Source organism: Acomys minous (genome assembly GCF_964271855.1).
Source record: "Acomys minous genome assembly, chromosome: 13".
In the NCBI taxonomy this organism is placed as follows: Eukaryota; Metazoa; Chordata; class Mammalia; order Rodentia; family Muridae; genus Acomys; species Acomys minous.
In genome coordinates, this window is record NC_140495.1 from 3144748 (window position 1) to 3166311 (window position 21564).

General features: G+C 51.7%; 1 protein-coding gene across 4 annotated transcripts in view; it reads left to right on the forward strand.

Moving 5' to 3' along the window:
* The window catches only part of ULK4 (unc-51 like kinase 4), a 293347-nt gene that overhangs the window by 33834 nt on the left and 237949 nt on the right, over positions 1-21564 (forward strand). For all 4 annotated transcript variants that reach the window (XM_084753198.1, XM_084753195.1, XM_084753197.1 and 1 more), the window contains exons 17-19: positions 273-351; positions 15390-15497; positions 18309-18392. In XM_084753198.1, coding sequence (XP_084609324.1) covers positions 273-351; positions 15390-15497; positions 18309-18392 — 271 coding nt within the window. The remainder of the gene's footprint in view (positions 1-272; positions 352-15389; positions 15498-18308; positions 18393-21564) is intronic.

Below are 21564 nucleotides of genomic sequence, written 5' to 3' on the forward strand. Positions count from 1 at the left end.
GTAGGGGGAGGGTCCCTGTGTGTGGGCATGTGCATGCTCCAGTACACACGTGGAGGTCAGAGGACAACCTTCAGGAATCTGTTCTCTCCTACCACCACGTGGGTTCTGGGATCCGTGTCACCATCAGAGTTGGCGGCAGGCTCCTTTACCCACTGAGCCCTCGCCAGCCCTGTTTCGCCGTCTTGCGGCGGGCTCAGATACTTACGCATGGCTGGTAGTGAGGACTTTTGCTGTCTGACTGTGCCTCAGCCCTGTTCTCTCTTTCTCTCCAGACGGTCCAAGGTTGCTCGGGTGCTCGGCGTGCTGGCCTCGCACACAGCAGAACTCCAGGAAAACGTGCCTGTCATTGAGGTGATTTCTTTCATTGCTGACATGATGTGTGTATGGCAGAGCAGACTGCTTTGGTTTTATAACTTAGTGCACACAGCTTTCACTGGCCTTCACTTTACTTTAACCTGAGGGATTGTGGCACTTGTAAGACATGGACCTCGGGACCTTCTCAGCCTTGGCTCTAACGCACAGTTCAGGCTCACGTAGAATTTGGTCTCTCGTTGGAGGCAGCAGAGGCACCAGACTGGCTTAAAGCAAAGCTCATATTTAAATCAGTCTCTTCTGGGCTTTCACGCTGAATTTAATATTTCCCCCTTGTCCCAGGACAGCTGCCCTGTGACAGGTAAGCCCAGTGTGTGAAGGTCCCTTGTGTACCGGGATCAGTGTCATCCTCCCCTGCATGTTTTAATATTTTATTTTATTTTTTAGTGCTCATGAAGGGCTCACGCTTGCTAGGCAAGCACTGGTGTTAGTAAGAAAGGGCTTTGGGGAGTGTGGTGTTCTATGCCTTTAATCCTAGCAGAGGCAGACCTGGTCTATGTAGGAGTTCCAGGCCAGCCAAGGCTGCACAGTGAGACCTTGTCTTAGAGAACTGAAAAAGGAAAAACGAAGCGACTCTCAGCTTAGGTGGGGAATGCCACCCTGTGTTGCTGCACCAATTGTGTGCATTCTGTGCATGCAGTAGTCTGGGGAGGCTCAGAGTGGCTGAAGTGAGCCCAGGATGGTGACAGCAGCTCTGACACACACAGCCACGAGGAAAGGGACACTACCTTGGCAGTTAAATCAGCGTAATCAACCCTGGCCACCAGTGAGGTGTCAGATGCCACATCCAGGTCACCCTCACATCCTCAGTTCCCCTCGAGATGCCACAGGGGTCTGAAGATGAGGGCTGTCTTGTGGCCTGACTGGGGGAAGCTGGGATGCTTTCTTCAGTCCCCTGGAGTCTCATCCTAGGCATGGCCTGTGTCATTGGGGAACGGGGCAGTTCCCCACTTAAAAAATCTTCCTCGTTCTGTGCACAGGACATCTTAAGTCACCTGGGACCTGCCAGTCACCCCTGTGACGGGCTTGCCTCACTCCTGCCTCGATTCCTGTGGCTGGTCCTCCCAGGACTTGCTCTTGCCACTGCCCATGGGGGGCATGTCCTGGACCACGCTGTGGCCAGGCTCAGGCCACGTCTCCTGGACCACGCTGTGGCCAGGCTCAGGCCACACCACCTTCATCCCCGCCGCTCTGCCTTCTGGGTTTTATTAGGTTGAGGTGCAGGATGCTGGGAATCACCGTTCTCCTGTTTTTCTCACTTCCTCTTTTACAACGTCCCCCCATGATTTCATTCTTGTGTGTAGTGTATGTGCTTGTACGTGTACATGTAGGTGCACACGTGCATGTGAGGGCTAGAGGCTGATGTCATGTGTTTTCTACTGTCACCCTCTACCTTGTCTTTGCACACGGGGTCTCTCACTGGTTGTCTGGACTGGCTGTCCAGTGGCTTGGGGGTTTGTAGCCACGCCTGTTGTCAGACCTTCAGTCCTAGGGTCACAGAAATGTGTGGCCCTCTTGAACTTACGTGGGCGCTGCGGGTCTGAATTCAGGCCCACATCCTTGTGTGCCAGATAATTTAGTCCCTAAAGCATCTCCTCGGCCCCCTTACTTCACAACTTGAATAGAATATTCTATCTGGTGGAAATAGAAAACACTATGGCCGGGCGGTGGTGGCGCACGTCTTTAATCCCAGCACTTGGGAGGCAGAGGCAGGTGGATCGCTGTGATTTCGAGACCATCCTGGTCCACAAAGTGAGTCTAGGACAGCCAAGGCTACACAGAGAGACCCTGTCTCAAAAAGAACCAAAACCAAACAGACAAACAAAAACACTATGCAGGTACGACTGTGCTACGAGCTCTGTGCTTGGTCATCGCAGCTAGAGGCTCAATGCCTGGCCACTGCGACACAGCTGTCCCCGCTTGTCAGAGACCTCAGGTGCCAGCCACCAGCTGGTCACCAGACTCAGGGTCCCTGACCTGCTACATGTCCTGTGAGCTGAAAAGCATTCCCAGGGAGAGAGAGATTTTGGCTGTCTGGTTACAGCCCTGACTCAACAGGCAGGAGTGTGTGTGTTTACTCTTGGGTAGGCTATTTAGAAGTGAACACACACACAGTGAACTCAATTTTGTTGAATAATGGGAAGTTTACACAGTATGTTGAAATAGCTCTAGGCACACTCTACTTGTGCCGTGTGTGTGTGTGTGTGTGTGTGTGTGTGTGTGTGTGTGTGTGTGTGTGTATGTGTGTCTGTGTGCGTACTTTTTGGGAGGGCGGCGACAGGGCCTCTCTATGTAGCCCTAGCTTGCCTGGAACTCGTATGTAGACCAGGATGGCCTTGAACTCACAGAGATCTGCCTGTGCCTCCCAAGTGCTGGGATTAAAAGTTTGTGCCATTATGCTGGGCAGTGTGTACATTTAAATTTTTATTTCTATGTATTTTAAAATGCTTTTGTTATAAGTCATTTGCTGTGTCAATTTCAGCAGCCACTAGGGGGCAGTCAAGCACCGAGGGAACCCTGGTAAGTTTGGCAGTCTGTAACCTGGAGGCTTCTGGCTGGGTGTGGGGTGGGGTCCGGGACCAGCAGCTGGCACAGGTATGGATTTTGTCTTCTTAGGGTCTTTAGAAGTTTCTGCTCAGTAGCTGGCAGTTGCATTGGTCATAGTTTCTGTTTGAGGGTCAACATAATCCCTGGCAGCCTTTCTAGAAAAAGGCAGACTGGACTCGGCTGCCTGTATGATTTTCGGTGCGTGTGTGTACATGTGTGCGTGCATAGGTGTGTGTGCGTGTGTGCTGCAGGTGGGTCTTGGGTTCAGAACTCTCCAGTCGGGTCTCTGTGACACTCACTTGGACCTTCTGTGCTTCCTCTTAACTTTGTCATACCTGCAGAAGAGCTTGGGCCAAGCCTGCAGTGCGAGCACATGAGCGTTTTTCTTTGGCTTTTGTTCTTTAATCGAATTCCCTTTGGAGGACACAGCTGTGTAACCCCCTGGCATCCTTGTGCTCCTGTGCAGCAGCTCTCAGGACGAGCCGTGTGTGTTCATGTGCGTGTGTGTGTGTGTGTGTGTGTGTGTGTGTGTGTGTGTGTGTTCCATGTGTTTAGTCTCAGGGAGGCAGAGGACACTAGACAGCTAAACATGTGACTCTGAGCCTCTGGATCCGGTGGCCCAGGTTGATCTTTCACTGATGTTTCCTTACTCTGAGAAATTTCAAAGCATATAAAGTGGGTAGACTGAGGCAGCTCGCCTGTCAGCTGTCAACACCTGGCCGCTCTCTTTCCTCTGTCTTCTCTCCTTTTCCCTTTCTTTTCACTGTCTCTCTCACTGGGTCATTTTAAAGAAAATAATATTAATTTACTCATAGCTATGATTTGTGTGATTTTATCTTATTTTTGCATATTTGTATGCTTGTGTGTAAGTACAGATGTCCTTGGATGGTAGAAGAGGGCCCCCGCCCTCTCCCTCAGCTTTGTCCCCTCCCCCCTCCTATAAAGTCCAGTTTGTGCCTCTGTGGACTAACGGCTGGGGCTGACCACTGGAGTGTGTGGTTGGCCTACCCAGGGGCCACACCTGTAAAGAAAACTGACTCTCCCAGCCCCCAAAGCCAGCATTTGTCCATAGCTTCTCAGTTGTGAGGTGGGGGCCGATGAACCCCTTCCCCACTCTGTGCCGGAATGCGGACTGGTTGATCTTGTGCAGACAAACTCAGCTGCTGTGAGTTCCCCAGCTCAGCGGTCCTGTCAGGTTCAGAACACAGGGCTTTGCTAAGATTCTCCCCGCCTGCTAAAAACTCCCCACCCCTCTTCCTGAGTGTGTTGGGGGGCGGGGAGTGACAGGAGTGGCATTTAGGGCTGAGCACTTGCTCCACCATGGCCAGCTGTGAGTCTCCGTATTAACTGCTGTCCACTGCAAGAAGACTTTTCTGTGGTGAAGAAAAGGCTGCTCTAACACATGAGTGTCGAGTTAAGCATTTGGAAGTCACTTTGGTGCTGTGTTCATTTAGCAAACTAACAGTAGTAGGTTTGCCCCAGGACCTGTGAGCTCTCCAAGCGTGGGTTCTAGCCCAGCTGTGTAGAACTAGGCCTGTGACTCCTCCTGTGTGTGCACCAGGCCTGGAAGCCAATCAGAAAGCGGTTGGTTATCCCCATAACATTGCTGCCGCATTGCACCATGGGCATATCTTACCGTACCAGCCACCGTTACAGCTCAGTGTCCACGGCTGGGTGAGACTGCTGCCAGCCTTTCCCCACAGCAGCCCACACAGCACATCTTGGTCCTCTGAGATGGCAGGAGGAGGGTTCCCAGTTAGCATCAGTTTGACTTCTTCACGTCCCATGGCCGATGTGTGCGGCGTCTTCAGCCACAGGGTCTTACCATCAAGTTCTGGCAGGCAACCAAGAGCAGTGGCCGTAACCCATCCTGATAAACAGATGCTTCAGCAGCAGAAAGGCCTAGGAGTGTGGACCGGTCAGGGTCTTCTGCATTTGTGCATCTAAGTTAATGTCAATATTGATCAGAATTCTGATCTCTTTCTCTTCGGGTTTTCTGGAAAACTATAAAGCAAAGTTGAGTCATTACATGTTTGTATAGATCTGCAAAGCATTCTTGGTTGTCACTGGGGGGTAGGTATTGAGACATTGGGAGGCACGTTTGTAATTCCTGCAAGATGCGTGCTCTGGTTTCTCATGTCTGCATTCATTCTTTCTCTGACATCTTGTAGCGCAAGTTTCATTTGTGTGTTTGTGGCTCTGGCTGGCTTTTCTGTCACTGCCTCCTGGGCAGAAGGGCCAGCCTTCTTAGAGCAATGTCAGAAGGCAGGGAGGACGCATGGCCTGGCCAGCCATTGCATTTGATGCTCCAGCAGGTGAGAGCCACGTGGGGGGGCTGAAGGAACTGGCCAAACCCCATAAGAGCAGATCCCCAAACAGGAACAAATGCAACTTAAAACAAATCCTTTTATTCCCTCTGTGTGAGAAAGGGTTGAGGGTCCAGCCTTCAGGTATAGGATGACGAGTGGCTAGCACAGGGGGTCTTGGTCTCCACCCCTGCGGGCTCAGGACTGTAGTGTTGATGTGAAGGTCTGTGCTGTGAGCGTGAGATCATTGCGGCACCCAGGAGACCATGTAAATAACACGACAGAATTACCTTCATCAGAAAACATTCCTGAGCAGGTGTGTGCTGTTCTCAATGTATCACTGGGTAGGCGAGATGGCTCGGTGGGTAAAGGTGCCTGCTGCTGGGACTGCTGGCCTGAGTTCAGTCCCCGGGCCCTGCGTAGTGGGAGGACAGAACTGAACCTTGAAAGTTGTCATCTGACCTCCACATGTTGCTGAGGCGTGTGCACCCCTAGATAAAAAAAAAATGAACATAAAGAATTAATAAGTATTGTTTGCACTTCTGTGGGGCTTACCATGTCAGTGTGGCAGCCTGGCATCTGAAAGAGGAGATGGTGTCCCTCTGTTCTCCTCAGGCTCTGTGTGCTCCTTAGAGAGGGGCAGGCAAAGTGAGGGGGGAGGTTCTAGCTTTTTCTGGTATAGCCACAAAGAGTCCTGGCCACAGGGTCCTGGCCTGCTGTAAAGCAGCTGGTGTTGCTGTGGAAGAGATCAGAGGCCTGCTCTGCAACATGGACATGGCACATGGATGCATTGTCCTTGGGGACTCCAATGCTTTTATATATATACATATATGTGTGTGTACACACACACACACACACACACACACACATATATGTATATAGTGCATATGTGTATCTGTGTGGGCTCACAGGTGTGACGGTCAGAGGAAAACCTGCTGGAGCTGGTTCTCTCCTTCCACCACTTGAGTCCTGAGGATAGGATGCAGGTCATCAGAGGTGGTGACCACTGGGCCATCTTGCCAGTCCTCTTTGATAAACAGAACTAACTGAAATTAAAAATGATGAAATTAGTAGCTTGGGAAGCTGTTAAAGGATCTAAGTTACTCAAAACAAAGGCGCTTGGCTGCTAGTTGGGCAAAGCGGATGGCGCAGGTGTTTCTTGTGTGGCCAGCAGGATGGGATGGACACAGGCTGTCAGATGCTACCCTCCCCCTTCTGTGGACAAACCAGAAAGCAAATGTCCCTGAAGGGACCATGTCAGTCAGAGCCTCCCGCTCAAGGTGAGGTGAATGAGACTGCTCAGCCATGGTGAATACACAGGGCTGGTCTGCCAGGGCAGTGCACTGAGGGCCTGTGGGGGGCAGTGTAGGGGGCAATGCACCAGGGCCTGTGGGGTGCAGCATGGGGGGCAGTGAACTGAGGGCCTGTGGGGTGCAGCGTGGGGGGCAGTGCACCGAGGGCCTGTGGGGTGCAGCGTGGGGGGCAGTGCACCGAGGGCCTCTGGGGTACAGCATGGGGGGCAGTGCACCGAGGGCCTGTGGGGTGCAGTGTGGGGGGCAGTGCACCGAGGGCCTCTGGGGGGCAGTGTGGGGGGCAGTGCACCAGGGCCTCTGAGGGGCAGTGTGGGGGGCAATGCACCAGGGCCTCTGGGGGGCAGTGTGGGGGGCAGTGCACCGAGGGCCTCTGGGGGGCAGTGTGGGGGGCAGTGCACCGAGGGCCTGTGGGGTGCAGCGTGGGGGGCAGTGCACCGAGGGCCTCTGGGGTACAGCATGGGGGGCAGTGCACCGAGGGCCTGTGGGGTGCAGTGTGGGGGGCAGTGCACCGAGGGCCTCTGGGGGGCAGTGTGGGGGGCAGTGCACCAGGGCCTCTGAGGGGCAGTGTGGGGGGCAATGCACCAGGGCCTCTGGGGGGCAGTGTGGGGGGCAGTGCACCGAGGGCCTCTGGGGGGCAGTGTGGGGGGCAGTGCACCGAGGGCCTCTGGGGGGCAGTGTGGGGGGCAGTGCACCGAGGGCCTCTGGGGTACAGCATGGGGGGCAGTGCACCGAGGGCCTGTGGGGTGCAGTGTGGGGGGCAATGCACCAGGGCCTCTGGGGGGCAGTGTGGGGGGCAGTGCACCGAGGGCCTCTGGGGGGCAGTGTGGGGGGCAGTGCACCGAGGGCCTCTGAGGGGCAGTGTGGGGGGCAGTGCACTGAGGGCCTCTGAGGGGCAGTGTAGGGGGCAATGCACCAGGGCCTCTGAGGGGCAGTGTGGGGGTGGAAGTGCAACTAGGTCTTGCTCCATGGTGGTGGTGGAGTTGGAAACCAGTCAGCTGCCTGGTGGAAGTGGCCACCTGGCAAAACTCTGTCAGCTGGGATGTCTGATGCTTTCTGTCGACATCCCCCCCCCACACTGCTTCCCTCCCCTCCTCTCTCCCCCCCTTCCCCAGCCCCCCCCCCCCCCAGCTTCAGAAGGCTCGGCTGGCAGTAGCCACGCTGTAGTGAGCAGAGGGCAGCGCTGCTGTGCACGTAGCTCCTTTCCCAGAAGCAGTCCCAGGCTCCTGATGACCGCGTCTGCCCTCTGGTGGCTACTCATGTGAAGCACCAGAGTCTGCAATGTGCTTTAATTGCATCTCATTCCATCCTTGGGAGTCGCCATCTGGTCCTGACACCGCTTTCCATTCGTTGCTTATTTAAATATATTCAAATGAGGGTTTGCTGTAAGCTTCTGACCCACTGGCCAGCCTGCAAGCTAGCAGAGCTGCCGTGGCTCTGTCCCACAGTCCCTTTCTGTCCTGTGGGATATAGGCATGTTAATCCCCAAGTTGTGGTTCCTGGGGTATCCTTCCCCCGCAGTCTGGGGGCCCCTGTGGCGAGGATTGCAGGGATGCAGGCTTCCGATTTCCACTGATGTCACATATTGTGCAAATGCTTCTGTGACCAAGCCTGTTCTTTTGTGGGGGCACGGAGAGACGAGGCAGCCATGCACACAGGCAGTGCGGGACTCTGCTGGTAAACAGATTATTTTTGAAAAACAGCATTTGAAGTTGGTGTGTGGATCAACCCAGTCCCTCTGCACTCGAGGCAAGTCCTGACTTTCATGCCATGGCCGCGTACAGTGATGGCCGCTCCTTCTGCCCCATGACATGGTAGCAGCCAGTGCATGGCGGGTGCTCGTGTTCCCGTTTATTTCAGTCTATCCCGCAGTTGGCTGCTGATTTCCAAATGGAGAAGGGCTGTTAAAGGAGGATTGACAAGGCCCCGGCTGGGTCCTGAAATTAGAGCTTCCCACAGGTCACCTGCAGTGTCTCTGCTGTCAGCGGTTGGGTCTAGGAGCATGGTGCATGCATCTTGGGACCCGGCTGGCACAGCAGCCTGCACTGCAGCTGGGGCTGCTGCAGCACTCTCCCAAACCCACAGGCTCACCACTGGCCACCAAGAGGACCGGGGTCTCTGAGACCCAAAGGGACTCAGCCAGCAGTGCGTCTCCTTATCACGATGGGCAACACATGGTGTGTGCCTCCCTGTTAGCATGTGCGCCACTTGCATGCCGTGCCTGCATAGGCCAGAAGAGGGCGCCACATCCCATGGGACTGGAGTTATGGGTAGCTATGACTCATCTGATGTGGGTGCCGAGACCAAACCGGAGGCCTCTGCAAGAGCAGCAAGTGTTTGTAACCACTGAGCCATCTCTCTGGCTGCTTCCCTTTATTTGGACGGGGGACTCTCATGTGCTCCATGCTGGGGGTCTCTTGAGGTCACTGCCAGTGCCACACACCATGAGCCTTTTCAAGGTCTGTATCCTACTGTCTGCCATGTGACATCCTGCTTACCAGGACCAGTTGGCAGAGTGTCAACAACATGATGGGAGGATCTGTGGCCTATGTGCGAGGGATGATCCAGGGTCTTCTGGACCTCACACAGAGGGGTCAGCATCTCTCACTTCACCTCTGGCCTGAAAAGGCCACTTAGAGTCCTTCAGGCTGACGCCCTGCAAACCAAGGCAGAGCGGGTTACAGGGTGACATAGAACGCTGTGCCCAGAAGCATCCCAGCATTTCCAAGTGTCTCAGCTTTCAGGCCGGTGTTTCCACACTTCAGTGGCTCTCTAGAGTTCCAGGTTCTCTGAACATTTCTGTTCAGGATGTTCCCAGGCCAGTTAAGACAGACTCCCTGGAGGTACATGCAGGCACCCGCAGGACAGACCCCCTGGTAGATGCAGGCACCTGCAGGACAGACCCCCTGGTAGATGCAGGCACCCTCAGGACAGACCCCCTGGCAGATGCAGGCACCCGCAGGACAGACCCCCTGGCAGATGCAGGCACCCGCAGGACAGACCCCCTGGCAGATGCAGGCACCCGCAGGACAGACCCCCTGGCAGATGCAGGCACCCGCAGGACAGACCCCCTGGTAGATGCAGGCACCCGCAGGACAGACCCCCTGGTAGATGCAGGCACCTGCAGGACAGACCCCCTGGTAGATGCAGGCACCTGCAGGACAGACCCCCTGGAGGTGGGTGCACACCTGCAGATTTGAAAGCTCATAGTCCCACCCTGTGGGCCAAAGGAGCCCAGCGCAGTGCCCGTGGCCTGGTGTCACAGTGCCCGTGGCCTGGTTTCAGCTGACAGCTGGCCACAGTGTGCATTCTTAAGACAGGATGTCACACTGATTTATCGGCGCCTCCTGTGTGCACTCTGGGAAATGGGAGGCTCTGCAGACCCAAGCGCTCTTCCCCGCCCCCCCCCCCCAAACCCCAAATCGTGTCTGAGGTGGTCAGCCTCGCTGGCCACCTGTGGCTCAGTCCCTGGTGTGGAGGGAGAGGCTCTAAGTGAGCACGTGCTGTTTGCTTCTGCTGCCGAGTCCCGTTTGGTTGGATTCTCCAGGGGACATCCCCCTCACTGCTTCCTTAACACCAAAGAGCCCTGTTTCTTGGCATCCTCTCTTACAGCCCGGCCCATTTCTTATTCATACGGCCGTGGGGGCCCGTCTTGATGTGGATGGCCTGTTTGATAGCGCGCTAAGGACAAGCCCTGGGGTTTGTCTCTTGTTCCCTTTCAAAACCATTTCAAAGTCACCAAGACTCACTGCCCTGTGCTTGTGAAGCCTCCCAGCGTCTTATTTCTTATTTCCTCTCTCTCTTTTTTTGTCTGTCCGATTTTGGTCTTTGAAGTTTCTTGATTCTACCCCCCGCCCCCTACACACTTCTTTCTTTTTTTTGCCAGCTCAGCCATGAGTCTATCAGGTTTATCTAATGTGAAGAAATACCAGTAAGAGCCTGCCAGCTGCCTGAAGTGGGCAAAGGGATTTTGACACTTTATCCACACGGCAAGGTTCAGCACCACACAGGGTTTGAAAGTGTTTTTATTATTTATTTTATGTGTGTCTTGAAAGGTCTTGTGGGCTCAAGAAGACACTGAGATGGACTGCTGTGGGTGTGGAGTTTATTAGGAGTGATTAATGCCATGGACAGACAGACAACAGTGCAGTGTGCTCTGAGGACAGTTCAGGCACCAGCACTGGACACACAGCATGGTGGTGGCTCTGAGGAGAGGAACTAGGACCCACGTGACAGCAGTGAGGGTCTCTCTTCCCTTCTGAGGATGGAAGAGGTTTGACAGCACAACCCCGCTGCCGGATTTCCAGGCAGAAGGCAGGGAGGGGGTTGGAGGCAGGATGTGCGGCCACCAACAACCACCTTGTGTAAACTCGGTTCCCCTGTGTTGTCTGTGAGAGCAGGGGACGCTGCAGGCCTGTGGCCCAGGCAGCAGCTGGGTTCGACCATTGCTTTCTTTCCTGTGTGTGTGTGAGCTCATGTGGCGCAGGCTCCAAGGAGCACTTCAGGGGTCAAGCTCAGCTAGGCAGGCGTGAGAACAGCTGACTCGGACTTACCTTTCCACTCTGCTTTGTGATCGCCTTTCTCAAATGCGATTGTACCTCAGTCAACAAATCCTTTTTGTCCTTGTTATTGTCCTTTCGTGTGTTCCATTGTGCCTTTTTAGAAGAACTTTTGTTCTTTTAAGAAAGATCTGATTATTTTATGCATTGGAGTGTTTTGCTTGTACATACGCATGCGCACCATGTGCATGCAGTGCCTGAGGTGGCCAGAAGAGGGAGCCAGATCCCCGTGGAGCTGGACATACACAGACAATTGTGAGCTGCCACGTGGGTACTGGGAATTAAACTTCCTTTTTTTTTTTTTTTTTGGAAGAGCAGCCAGTGTTTTAAACCATCGAGTCACCTCTCCAGCCTCTTTTATTCATCTTTATTATTAATATTTATTGAAAATGTAAAGATAAATGGGAAATGAATAACTTGATGTTGCAGACATAATGTTAATTTTTTGTAGGTGGCATGTGAGGTCGCTGGAGTTATTGCCCTGCTGAGTGTCTGTTTACAAACCACTGGCTGTAGCCCCTCAGGGTTATGGCTTTAAGGGCTCACAGCCCTCAAATGATCTCAGTTTCTGGAGTTTTTACTACCACAGACACCAGGGGATTGTAAAAGAGAAATTCCGTAAGTTCTAGCAACAGGCTTAGGAACACAAAGCCTAGCCGGAGAGTTGAGTGTAGGATATCTTCGATTTTGTGAAAATTTGTCTTTTACTGCAAGGTCATTGTTTATTTTCATGCAGACATTCTACAGACACTGGGTGCCCTCCGCCTGGCACCCCTCAGGGGTTGCCCCTTGGGATGCGCCCTGAGGAGCGCAGTCTTGGTGCTTGGCGGGCCCTGCGGCCGCTCACAGCCTGCCTTCCCTGTTGCACGTGCACTCGTGTCACACAGCCACCAGGCTCTTCCCCGCATCTCCGGTCTGCCACTTTGAGACTGCGGCAGAGAAAGCGTGCAGAGTGCAGCCGATGGCGTTTGTCCTGCAGTGTCGTGACCACGTGCTCTGTCTGTCTGCATGGCTTTATATCAGCACTTTCAACGGCACAGTTGTACCCTCGTGTGTTTAAACATTAGCCGTTTGACAGGCATCTGGGTCCTTTCTAGTTTTAAGAATTACAAATAAAGCTCCTAGAAACAGGCTTGTTTCTTTTTACACAAACAAATCTTCTTTATAAATCCTTTCTCTAGAGTAAATGTTCAGGATAACAACCGCCAAGTTTTACAATCTCTTTTCAGTTGTTTATTTATTTTTGCAGTGCTGGGGTTGCAACCACCATCCTGGCAAAGGGCCTACCACTGTGCAACATCCTCAGCCCCTGGCTTTTGAGGTGGAATTTTACATGCAGCGCAGTATGGCTTTGAACTCATGATAGTCCTGTTTCTGCCCCTGTGTGTGTGTGCTGCAGTGCACACTCCACCTTAAAGAAACTGAGTTGGTTTATGGCATGACTGTCCCGGTTCACAGCCGACTGCCCTGATGTGGCTGATGTGGCTCCCTCTAAGTTTTATTTTGGCCGTTCTGGTAGGCGTGCAGCGGTGTGTCACTTGGGAGTTAGTTTGCATTTCCCTGATGTATGTGGTGCTGAATTGCCAACTGTCCGTCCTCTCTGGTGCTGCGTCTCCAGGCCTTTGATGTTAGCTTAGCCTTATCCTAGGCCCAGACGGCAAAGCTTCACACCATGACTGCTCTCTGGATGGTTTGGAATTTGTGTTTCAGGCATGGTGTGCTGCAGTTAACTATTTGTGCAGGGTGTTGGACTGAGGTTGAGGTTCACGTGTGTTTTTCCTGGTGGCCCTCCACTCCCCCAGGCTGATTGTAAGACACTGAGTCGCCCCATGCGTTTGTCACATTGGTTAGACATGCTCTGTGGATGCCTTTGTCCTGCCATGCATGTCAGCTTTCCTCACAGTGAGCTCTCCTACTGTTTCCTGAAGCAGTGCCAGGCAGTTTCAGTCCCAGCCTCTCTTAGCCCCCGTTCTAATCTGCACTTGGCCTTCTGTGGTTAAGAGACGGGCCTTGAAGTCCAGGACTGTGATGGTTGCTTTGTTTGTCTGTCTTTGTTACTTTCTTTCTTTTTGTTTTTTGTTTATTCGAGACAGGGTTTTTTTCTGTGTGTCTTTCGCTGTCCTGGAACTTACTCTGTAGACCAGGCTGGCCTTGAACTCACAGGGATCCTCCTGCCTCTGCCTCCCAAGTGCTGGGGTTAAAGGTGTGCGCCACCATGCCCAGCTTGTCTTTATTTTATTTTATTTTTTTGTAAATTTTCTGGGGTTTTGCTTTACATTGTTTATGGCTCTCTTATTGAGGATTCACATTTAGGATTGGAGTGTGTGTGTATGTGTGAGATATGTATGTGTATATATATATATATGTGTGTGTGTGTGTGAACATTTGTGTGTATGCATGTCTGTATATGATGTATGTGTGTATACATGTACTATATATACATTACATATATGTGAACATATGTGTGTATACATGCTTGTGTTTATGATATGTGTAAACATGTATGTGTTTACATGCCTGTGTATGTGATATACATGAGTGTGTGTATATTTGTGTATATGTCCATGTGTATTATGTAAACAGTATGTATATATATATATGTCTGTGCATATTTGTAAGTGTTTTCTAAATTGACTTCTTTACTATCATATACAGTTCCTTTTGGTCCCTAACAGACTTTGTTTTGTTCTGAAGTCCTTGCTATCAATCTGGCCATTGTTGCTTTATATTTACTACTGCTGCATCTTTTTTCATCTTTCACAGTCAACCTACCAGCTTCACTAAACTTTTAGGTGAGTTTCTTGTAGGCAGCTTATAGTTGGGTCATAATCTGATTTAATTCTAGTCTTCTAGTCTTTGTCTTTTCACTGTTTTATTCATGCCATTTACACTTAGTGTAATTATTAAATAATTGATAATATGTCTGACAATTGACTTTTGTTTTTTACTTGCTTTAATTTTTTGTTTGTTTCCTTTTTACTACTTTCTTGTAATTTGCTAAACAGGCAATTTCATTTTTACTCCCCCTCCCACGTGGTGTTACTGAATTTGTCTCTTGTATAGTTTTTGTTTTAGTATTTTCTCTTAGGTTTTATATCAACATAATCATAGTATCATTATTTTACTAGTTAAAATGAGGTATAAAAAATTCTTGCCTTTGCCGGGCGTGGTGGCGCACGCCTTTAATCCCAGCACTGGGGAGGCAGAGGCAGGTGGATCACTGCGAGTTCGAGGCCAGCCTGGTCTACAAAGTGAGTCCAGGACAGCCAAGGCTACACAGAGAAACCCTGTCTCGAAAAAACAAAAACAACAACTCCTCCCTCTTAAACTCTTTATTTTTTATCTAGTTATCTAAAATATATTCTCTAGATATATCAGAGCCAAGTTGTAATTTTATAATTTTTGACTTAGCCATTAAACATAATTTATGATATAATAGAAGGAAAGCCAGTTCACTTCTCCCCTATTTTTTGCCTACTTTCTTTTTCTTTCCTCCCTATACTCCAAGCTGCCTTATTTATCCTCTGTTCTCTCTTTAGAATTATGTACTTTCACCATCTTAAAGGGTAATTTGTTAGTGACCTGTTTGCTAATTTTGTGGATCACAAATTTCTGAGCACTGGCAGTTTGAAGGACTGAGTGTGGTACTTAGTGACAGTCAATGAAGATGAAAAAGATGACTGAGGAATCACTTCCTGCTGGGACAAGCACCACACCCGTGCGATTCCTTTAATAAGCACTTCAGATATGGATTACACATCATGGACCATCCGTGTTACCGAATATTACGTGAGAGCAGGGATGGGTACCAATACGCACAATGGCACGGGCTTATCTCAAGGGCAAGAGCACAAGAGGCCATGGAGAGACACAGAACATGGCCACATGTACATAAACTTTGGTGGCCATGAGCTACAAACTAGTGGCAAAGAGAAAACCATCGTCTGGGATTACCAAAGGACCTTCGAAGAAACACTGGGAACTGAGGATTTCTCAGTTGTAATCACATTCCAAACATTTCACTGCTGACTTGTACAGGGGGTAAAGGAGCTTGTCACCAAGCCAGAGGGACCTGAGTTAGATCCCAAACCCACGAGGACCAGTTGTCCTCGTCCTCGTGTGCCGTGGCAGGTGCGTGTCTGCACATGCACTCACAATGATGAAATAGAAACAAAAACACATAGCTCATGGGTCGCAGTTTAAAGCGCCTTGCTAACCGGTGTCCCCCCCCCCCCCCAATGCAGATGACGTGCTGTGAGGCACCCCGAAGTGACGCACTGTTTTCCCCATTGCAGGCGATCACTCTCTTAACTGAGTTAATACGGGAGAACTTCAGGAGCAGCAAGCTGAAGCAATGCCTCCTGCCCACACTTGGGCAGCTTCTCTACCTCGTAGCCACCCAGGTGAGGACACACCCTCCTGACCCTGCTAACCTCCCCCAGACCCCACCCCACATCTCCCCGTAGCATAACTCAGGGCCCTAGGATGCCGACCACTCCTGCTGTCCTCGCGTGTCTGTCTGTCACCTCCGTCCCGGTGCCCACGAGAGTCTCAACCAGGCTTCAACAGTGAAGGGGCTAAAGCGCTCAAAACGCTGGATGGCTGCTGGATGTTTTGAGCCCTTCAGGCAGGAGAAGACGTTGCTCTCCCATTGTAAGATGAGGCACATCTCACACTTGCCAGCTTAAGATGTTCTGACCGGCTTCAAATGATGACATTCGTTCATTGTATTTCTTCTCTGTCTTCCTGCCACCTCTAACCCACCTTTGCTGCACCCCCAACCCTGCACACGCACTCTATCCTGCTGCACTCCCATACCTGTGCACGCATTTTCTCCTGCGTGTGCCATTTTCCTCCCCTGACACCTGCATTTCTCTCTCCAGTGGCCCTAAACAGCCCTTCCTGGCTCCTGAGTGGCCTGCGGTGAGGCGTCCTGTCTGCGCTTCCACACCGCGTCCCCTCCTGGGCTTCTCCTTGAAGCACCCTTTTCCATCTTGCTTTGTTCATTTTCTCTCTCTGTTCAGCGCTGTCTCATCACAGCTGCGTGGTTGTTTAGAAGTTTTGGGTCTAAGCACATGTTAAATGTCCTATTGAGGGGTTGGGGATGTAGCCTAGCATGTGTGAGACCTGGGGCTCAATCCCAGGACCACACGTGAGTCAAGAAGTGGGCAGATGAGTACACACATGAAGAAAGAAGTGCATAATATTGTGTGCAGGCTCCTGAGGTGAGCAGGGAGGGGTGCGGAGGCTGGAGAGATGCGGTGATGAAAGACGCTCGGTCCAGACACATCCTGCTCCTAAGAGTGAGACCTCCCTGAGGTGTGAGGTGGGTGCCCAGGCCCTCTCAGGGGTCAGTGGAGGGAACAGATGGAGAATGAGGATCTGGGCCAGCCAGGAAGAGACAGCGAGGCCTCAGCGGGGGCCTCTGAGGAAAGGGAGCATCGTGGGGCGGAGTGTCACTGAAGCTCTGAGGTAAAGGCTCAGGAGGGTCTTCTGGGTGGTGCCATAGAAGCCACTGGTGACCTGGAGCTTGGAAGATGGAGACATGGCTCAGTGAGTAAAGGGTTGCCTTGAAGGTGAGAACCAGGTGCCACATGGTGGGCGTGGTGTCCACTGCAACCCCAGTGTGGGGCACGGGTGCCCAGAGCAAACTGACTAGCTGGATCAGTGAGCTCTGCCTTCAGGTGAGAGCTTCATCCTCAGTGTAGAAGGTGCAGATGAGAAAGGTACCAATGTCAACCTCTGGCTGTCACACGCCTGTGTGTGAACACAGACACACCACACAGCACTACACACTACCACACAACACCACAGGCTCCGACTGTCACATACCTCTATGTGTGAAACACAGACACACCACCACATCCTCCACTGTCACACACACCTCTATGTGTGAAACACAGACACACCACATCCTCCACTATTACACATACCTCTGTGTGTGAACACAGACACACCACACACCACCACACCCTCCACTGTCACACACTCCTCTGTGTGTGAACACAGACACACTATACCCTCCACTGTGACACACACCTCTGTGTGAACACAGACACACCACCACACACATCATAGAGATGCACAGAAGTAGCTGGTAACCCAACACAAACTGTTTTCTGCATTTTCACTTGGAGTGGGATGCAGAGTCAGGTAGCGTGGGCTGAGGGACCAAGAGGCCAGTCGAAGGTGGTTGTATGAGGGGGGGAGGTGGAAGGAGACGCGGCTCCTGTAGCCCAGGCTGGCCTGCATCATGCTGTGTAGTTGAGGGTGTCCATAAACTTCGGATCCTCTGGAGAGGGAGCCAGGGAGCCCATGAGGTGGAGCCGAGATGCCGTGGAGAGAAGACTGCTTGTCTAGGAGCGATGGAGTCTGTTACCCGCAGGCCTGGAGAAGGCAGGGTGGGAATGGAGGAGTGGGGTCTGTCCTGTCAGGACGCTGGGGAGGGGAGAGTGCGTGGAGTGGCGGGAGGGTCCCAGGTTAGAGATACAGTTGGTCAAGAAGCAGAAAACCCAGAGAGGGGTCGAAGGTGCCCCACGGTGCTGGTCATTTGTGACTCATGCCTCTGCGACCTGTGGTGTCACCTTCTCCAGGAACACTGTTGCTTGAGCTCAGGTCTAGAGAAAGCAAGTAACGGGCAGCCTGCAGCCCTGGGCTTCCCAGCAAGGGCAAAGCTAAGGCCAGGGAAGGAAGGCAGTTCTGGCTTTTGGTGGCAGTGGAGAATTTTAACTGGGGGAGGGGCAGATGGACTGGTGTCCCCAGGCCCTCTGATTTCATCTTCCCAGCACATTTTTCCTCCCTCTGTTTTTTGTTGTTGTTGTTGTTTTTGTTGTTGTTTTTGTTTGTTTGTTTTTTGTTTTGCTGTTTCTTGTCTGCTTAAAGGTTCTTGGAGGAGAGTGGCCTAGCCTAGGCTGCGGCTGCCAGAGCCCAGGCTTCTGCAGTGGTAAGAGCTGAGCATTCCGAGTCTCCCTTCACTCCAGATAGCTGGCAGTAGTGGGGCGTGGGTGTGGCGAGGCTGCTCAGCGTCTTATGCAAACACTGTATGTGCTCCCGGCAGAAAGAGACCCCGTCAGGTCCAAATGTCAGGTGCAAGAGGTGCTTTCAGCGACACCTGGGAAGCTTCAGATGTCGTGTGCTGCAAGTTTTTTTCTCAAGTGATGAAGATACTGTGAGTGTTGCTGCCTTCACTCTCTTTCCTTGCCTTCATTTTTCAGGAAGAAAAAAAACAGCACTCCAGGGAATGCTGGGCCGTCCCCCTGGCTGCGTATACTGTGCTTATGAGGTGCCTCCGGGAAGGGGTAAGGAGCCTTTGCTGTCCTCTGCGGACCTGGCAACAGCAGTTGCCCTCCAGCGGGGAGCGTAGCCTGCAGCAGTGTAGGCTGCTCGTCAGCCAAGTATCGCTCCTGAATTTAAATAACCCGGGCAAGTTGATGTCCTTATTCGTTAAAGTGTCCTGTTTAAAGATGATGGAAATATATGGTGTGGCCTGGCATCTTCTATTACACGTGGTATTAACTACCCTGTATGGTAGCCCAGCAGGCAGGGCATGTGCAGAGCCCCCTGTGAGCCCACCTGCCCCATGATGAGCTTGTCGCTGCTGCCCTGAGCTCCACACAGATGGCTACCCCATGTAATGGAGCCCCCATGTTACCACGCAGATGGCCATCCCATGACCCTATGTCATGGAGCCTCCATGTTACCATGCAGATGGTCATCCCATGACCCATGTTATGGAGCTTCCATGTTACCATGTAGATGACCATCCCATGACCCCATGTCATGGAGCCCCCATGTTACCACGCAGATGGCCATCCCGTGACCCCACGTCATGGAGCCCCCATGTTACCATGTAGATGGCCATCCCATGACCCTATGTCATGGAGCCTCCATGTTACCATGCACATGGTCATCCCATGACCCATGTCATGGAGCCCCCATGTTACCACGCAGATGGCCATCCCATGACCCCATGTCATGGGGCCCCCATGTTACCATGTAGATGGCCATCCCATGACCCTATGTTATGGAGCCTCCATGTTACCATGCAGATGGTCATCCCATGACCCATGTTATGGAGCCTCCATGTTACCATGTAGATGACCATCCCATGACCCCATGTCATGGAGCCCCCATGTTACCACACAGATGGCCATCCCGTGACCCCATGTCATGGAGCCCCCATGTTACCACACAGATGGCCATCCTGTGACCCCATGTCATGGAGCCCCCATGTTACCATGTAGATGACCATCCCATGACCCCATGTCATGGAGCCCCCATGTTACCACACAGATGGCCATCCCGTGACCCCATGTCATGGAGCCCCCATGTTACCACACAGATGGCCATCCTGTGACCCCATGTCATGGAGCCCCCATGTTACCATGTAGATGACCATCCCATGACCCCATGTCATGGAGCCCCATGTTACCACACAGATGGCCATCCCGTGACCCCGTGTCACGGAGCCCCCATGTTACCATGCAGAGAGCCTCATAACTGGCCTTGCATGGTGGTGGCCTCTGTTCTCTTGATGCCGTTTGACATGGTTCTACCAGGGAAAAAGCCACAGGCTAAACACACTAATTTCTACAAAAGGAAAAGACACATCAGGACATGTTCTGTGTCTAGTGTTACGTAGTAACAGAAGATGTTCCGGCTGTGCAGGGCAGTCTTGGTCAGTGTCCCATTGCTGTGCAGAGACACCATGACCCCGGCAACTCTTATAAAGGAAAACATCTAGTCGGGGCTGACTTACAGTTCAGAAGTTTAGTTCCTTATTGTCATGGCAGGAGGCATGGCGGCATCCAGGCAGGCATGGTGCTGGAGACGGAGTGAGCATTCTACATCAGGACAACAGGAAGAGAGGGTGACCTTGGGCCCAGCTTGAGCTTTTGAAACCCTAAAGTCCACCCCCAATGACACACTTCCTCCAACAAGGCCACACCTCCTACTGGTGCCTCTCCCTGCTGACCAAGTACTCAGATCTGTGAGCTTCTAGAGCCATTGCTAGTCAAACCACCGCAGTGTGTGCATACAGTCTGAGCACTTCTTAGCCTGTAGTTCTTTGTCATGACGGTGTGTGTGACATGGGATGTCCTTTGTCATGATGGTGTGTGTGACATGGGATGTCCTTTGTCATGATGGTGTGTGTGACATGGGATGTCCTTTGTCATGATGGTGTGTGTGACATGGGATGTCCTTTGTCATGACGGTGTGTGTGTGTGACATGGGATGTCCTTTGTCATGATGGTGTGTGCTTTGTCATGATGGTGTGTGTGTGTGACATGGGATGTCCTTTGTCATGATGGTGCGTGTGACATGGGGTGTCCTTTGTCATGATGGTGTGTGAGACATGGGATGTCCTTTGTCATGATGGTACGTGTGACATGGGATGTCCTTTGTCATGATGGTGTGTGAGACATGGGATGTCCTTTGTCATGATGGTGCATGAGACATCGGATGTTCTTTGTCATGATGGTGCATGTGACTTGGGATGTCCTTTGTCATGATGGTGCATGTGACTTGGGATGTCCTTTGTCATGATGGTGTGTGAGACATGGGATGTCCTTTGTCATGATGGTGCATGTGACATGGGATGTCCTTTGTCATGATGGTGTGTGAGACATCGGATGTCCTTTGTCATGATGGTGCATGTGACATGGGATGTCCTTTGTCATGATGGTGTGTGAGACATCAGATGTCCTTTGAAAAGCAACAAAGTGACAGCTCTGACTGAAGGAGTAATCACATTTATTTAATTCATAATTTTATTAAAAAAAAACTTTGTTGGTTGCCGGAATAGCTGAGTCATCTGGTCATGGAGTTTTGCATACTTACTACATCAACTGACACTAACTTCAAAATGTTTCATGCTCAGTGAGGGCTGGGCCTTCTCCGAATATCCCACCACATGCCAGCCTTTGAAGGGTCTCTTTTCTGGTTGAGTTCTCAGGAATGCAATAAGGGGGAGATCCTGCCGAAGGGTTTCCCATGCTTAACGTATTGATATGGTTTCATTCTGAAGTAAGTTCTTCTGTCCTTGCCGTGTTATTTGTCTTTGTTGCTGCGACAAGGCTCCTGGCTAGTGAGTGCAGCCTGAGGGACAGTACACAGTCCACCCTAGCAGCACCGCACCGCATGGTGGCAGGCAGTGCCGCAGTGGGGGACTTGTGGCTGGGATGTCTCGATTCTTCACCTCTCAGTGGGCCAGCAGAGAAAGAATGCTGACCTTTTTCCTTTCCATTTTTTTTTCTTTTTCAACTTTTTTTTTTTTTATTCAACTTAGGATCTCAGATCATGGGATGGTGTCACCCACATTCGCAGATGCCTCTCCTTAGTTAAGTGTCTCTGGAAATGTCCTCACAGATTTGCTCAAGGGTGTGTCTCCTTGGTGATTCTAAACTCAGTAGACAGTGAAAATGAACAGTTGTGTTTACGTAGGGTTTCCTTTCCACCTTCCTTGTTTTT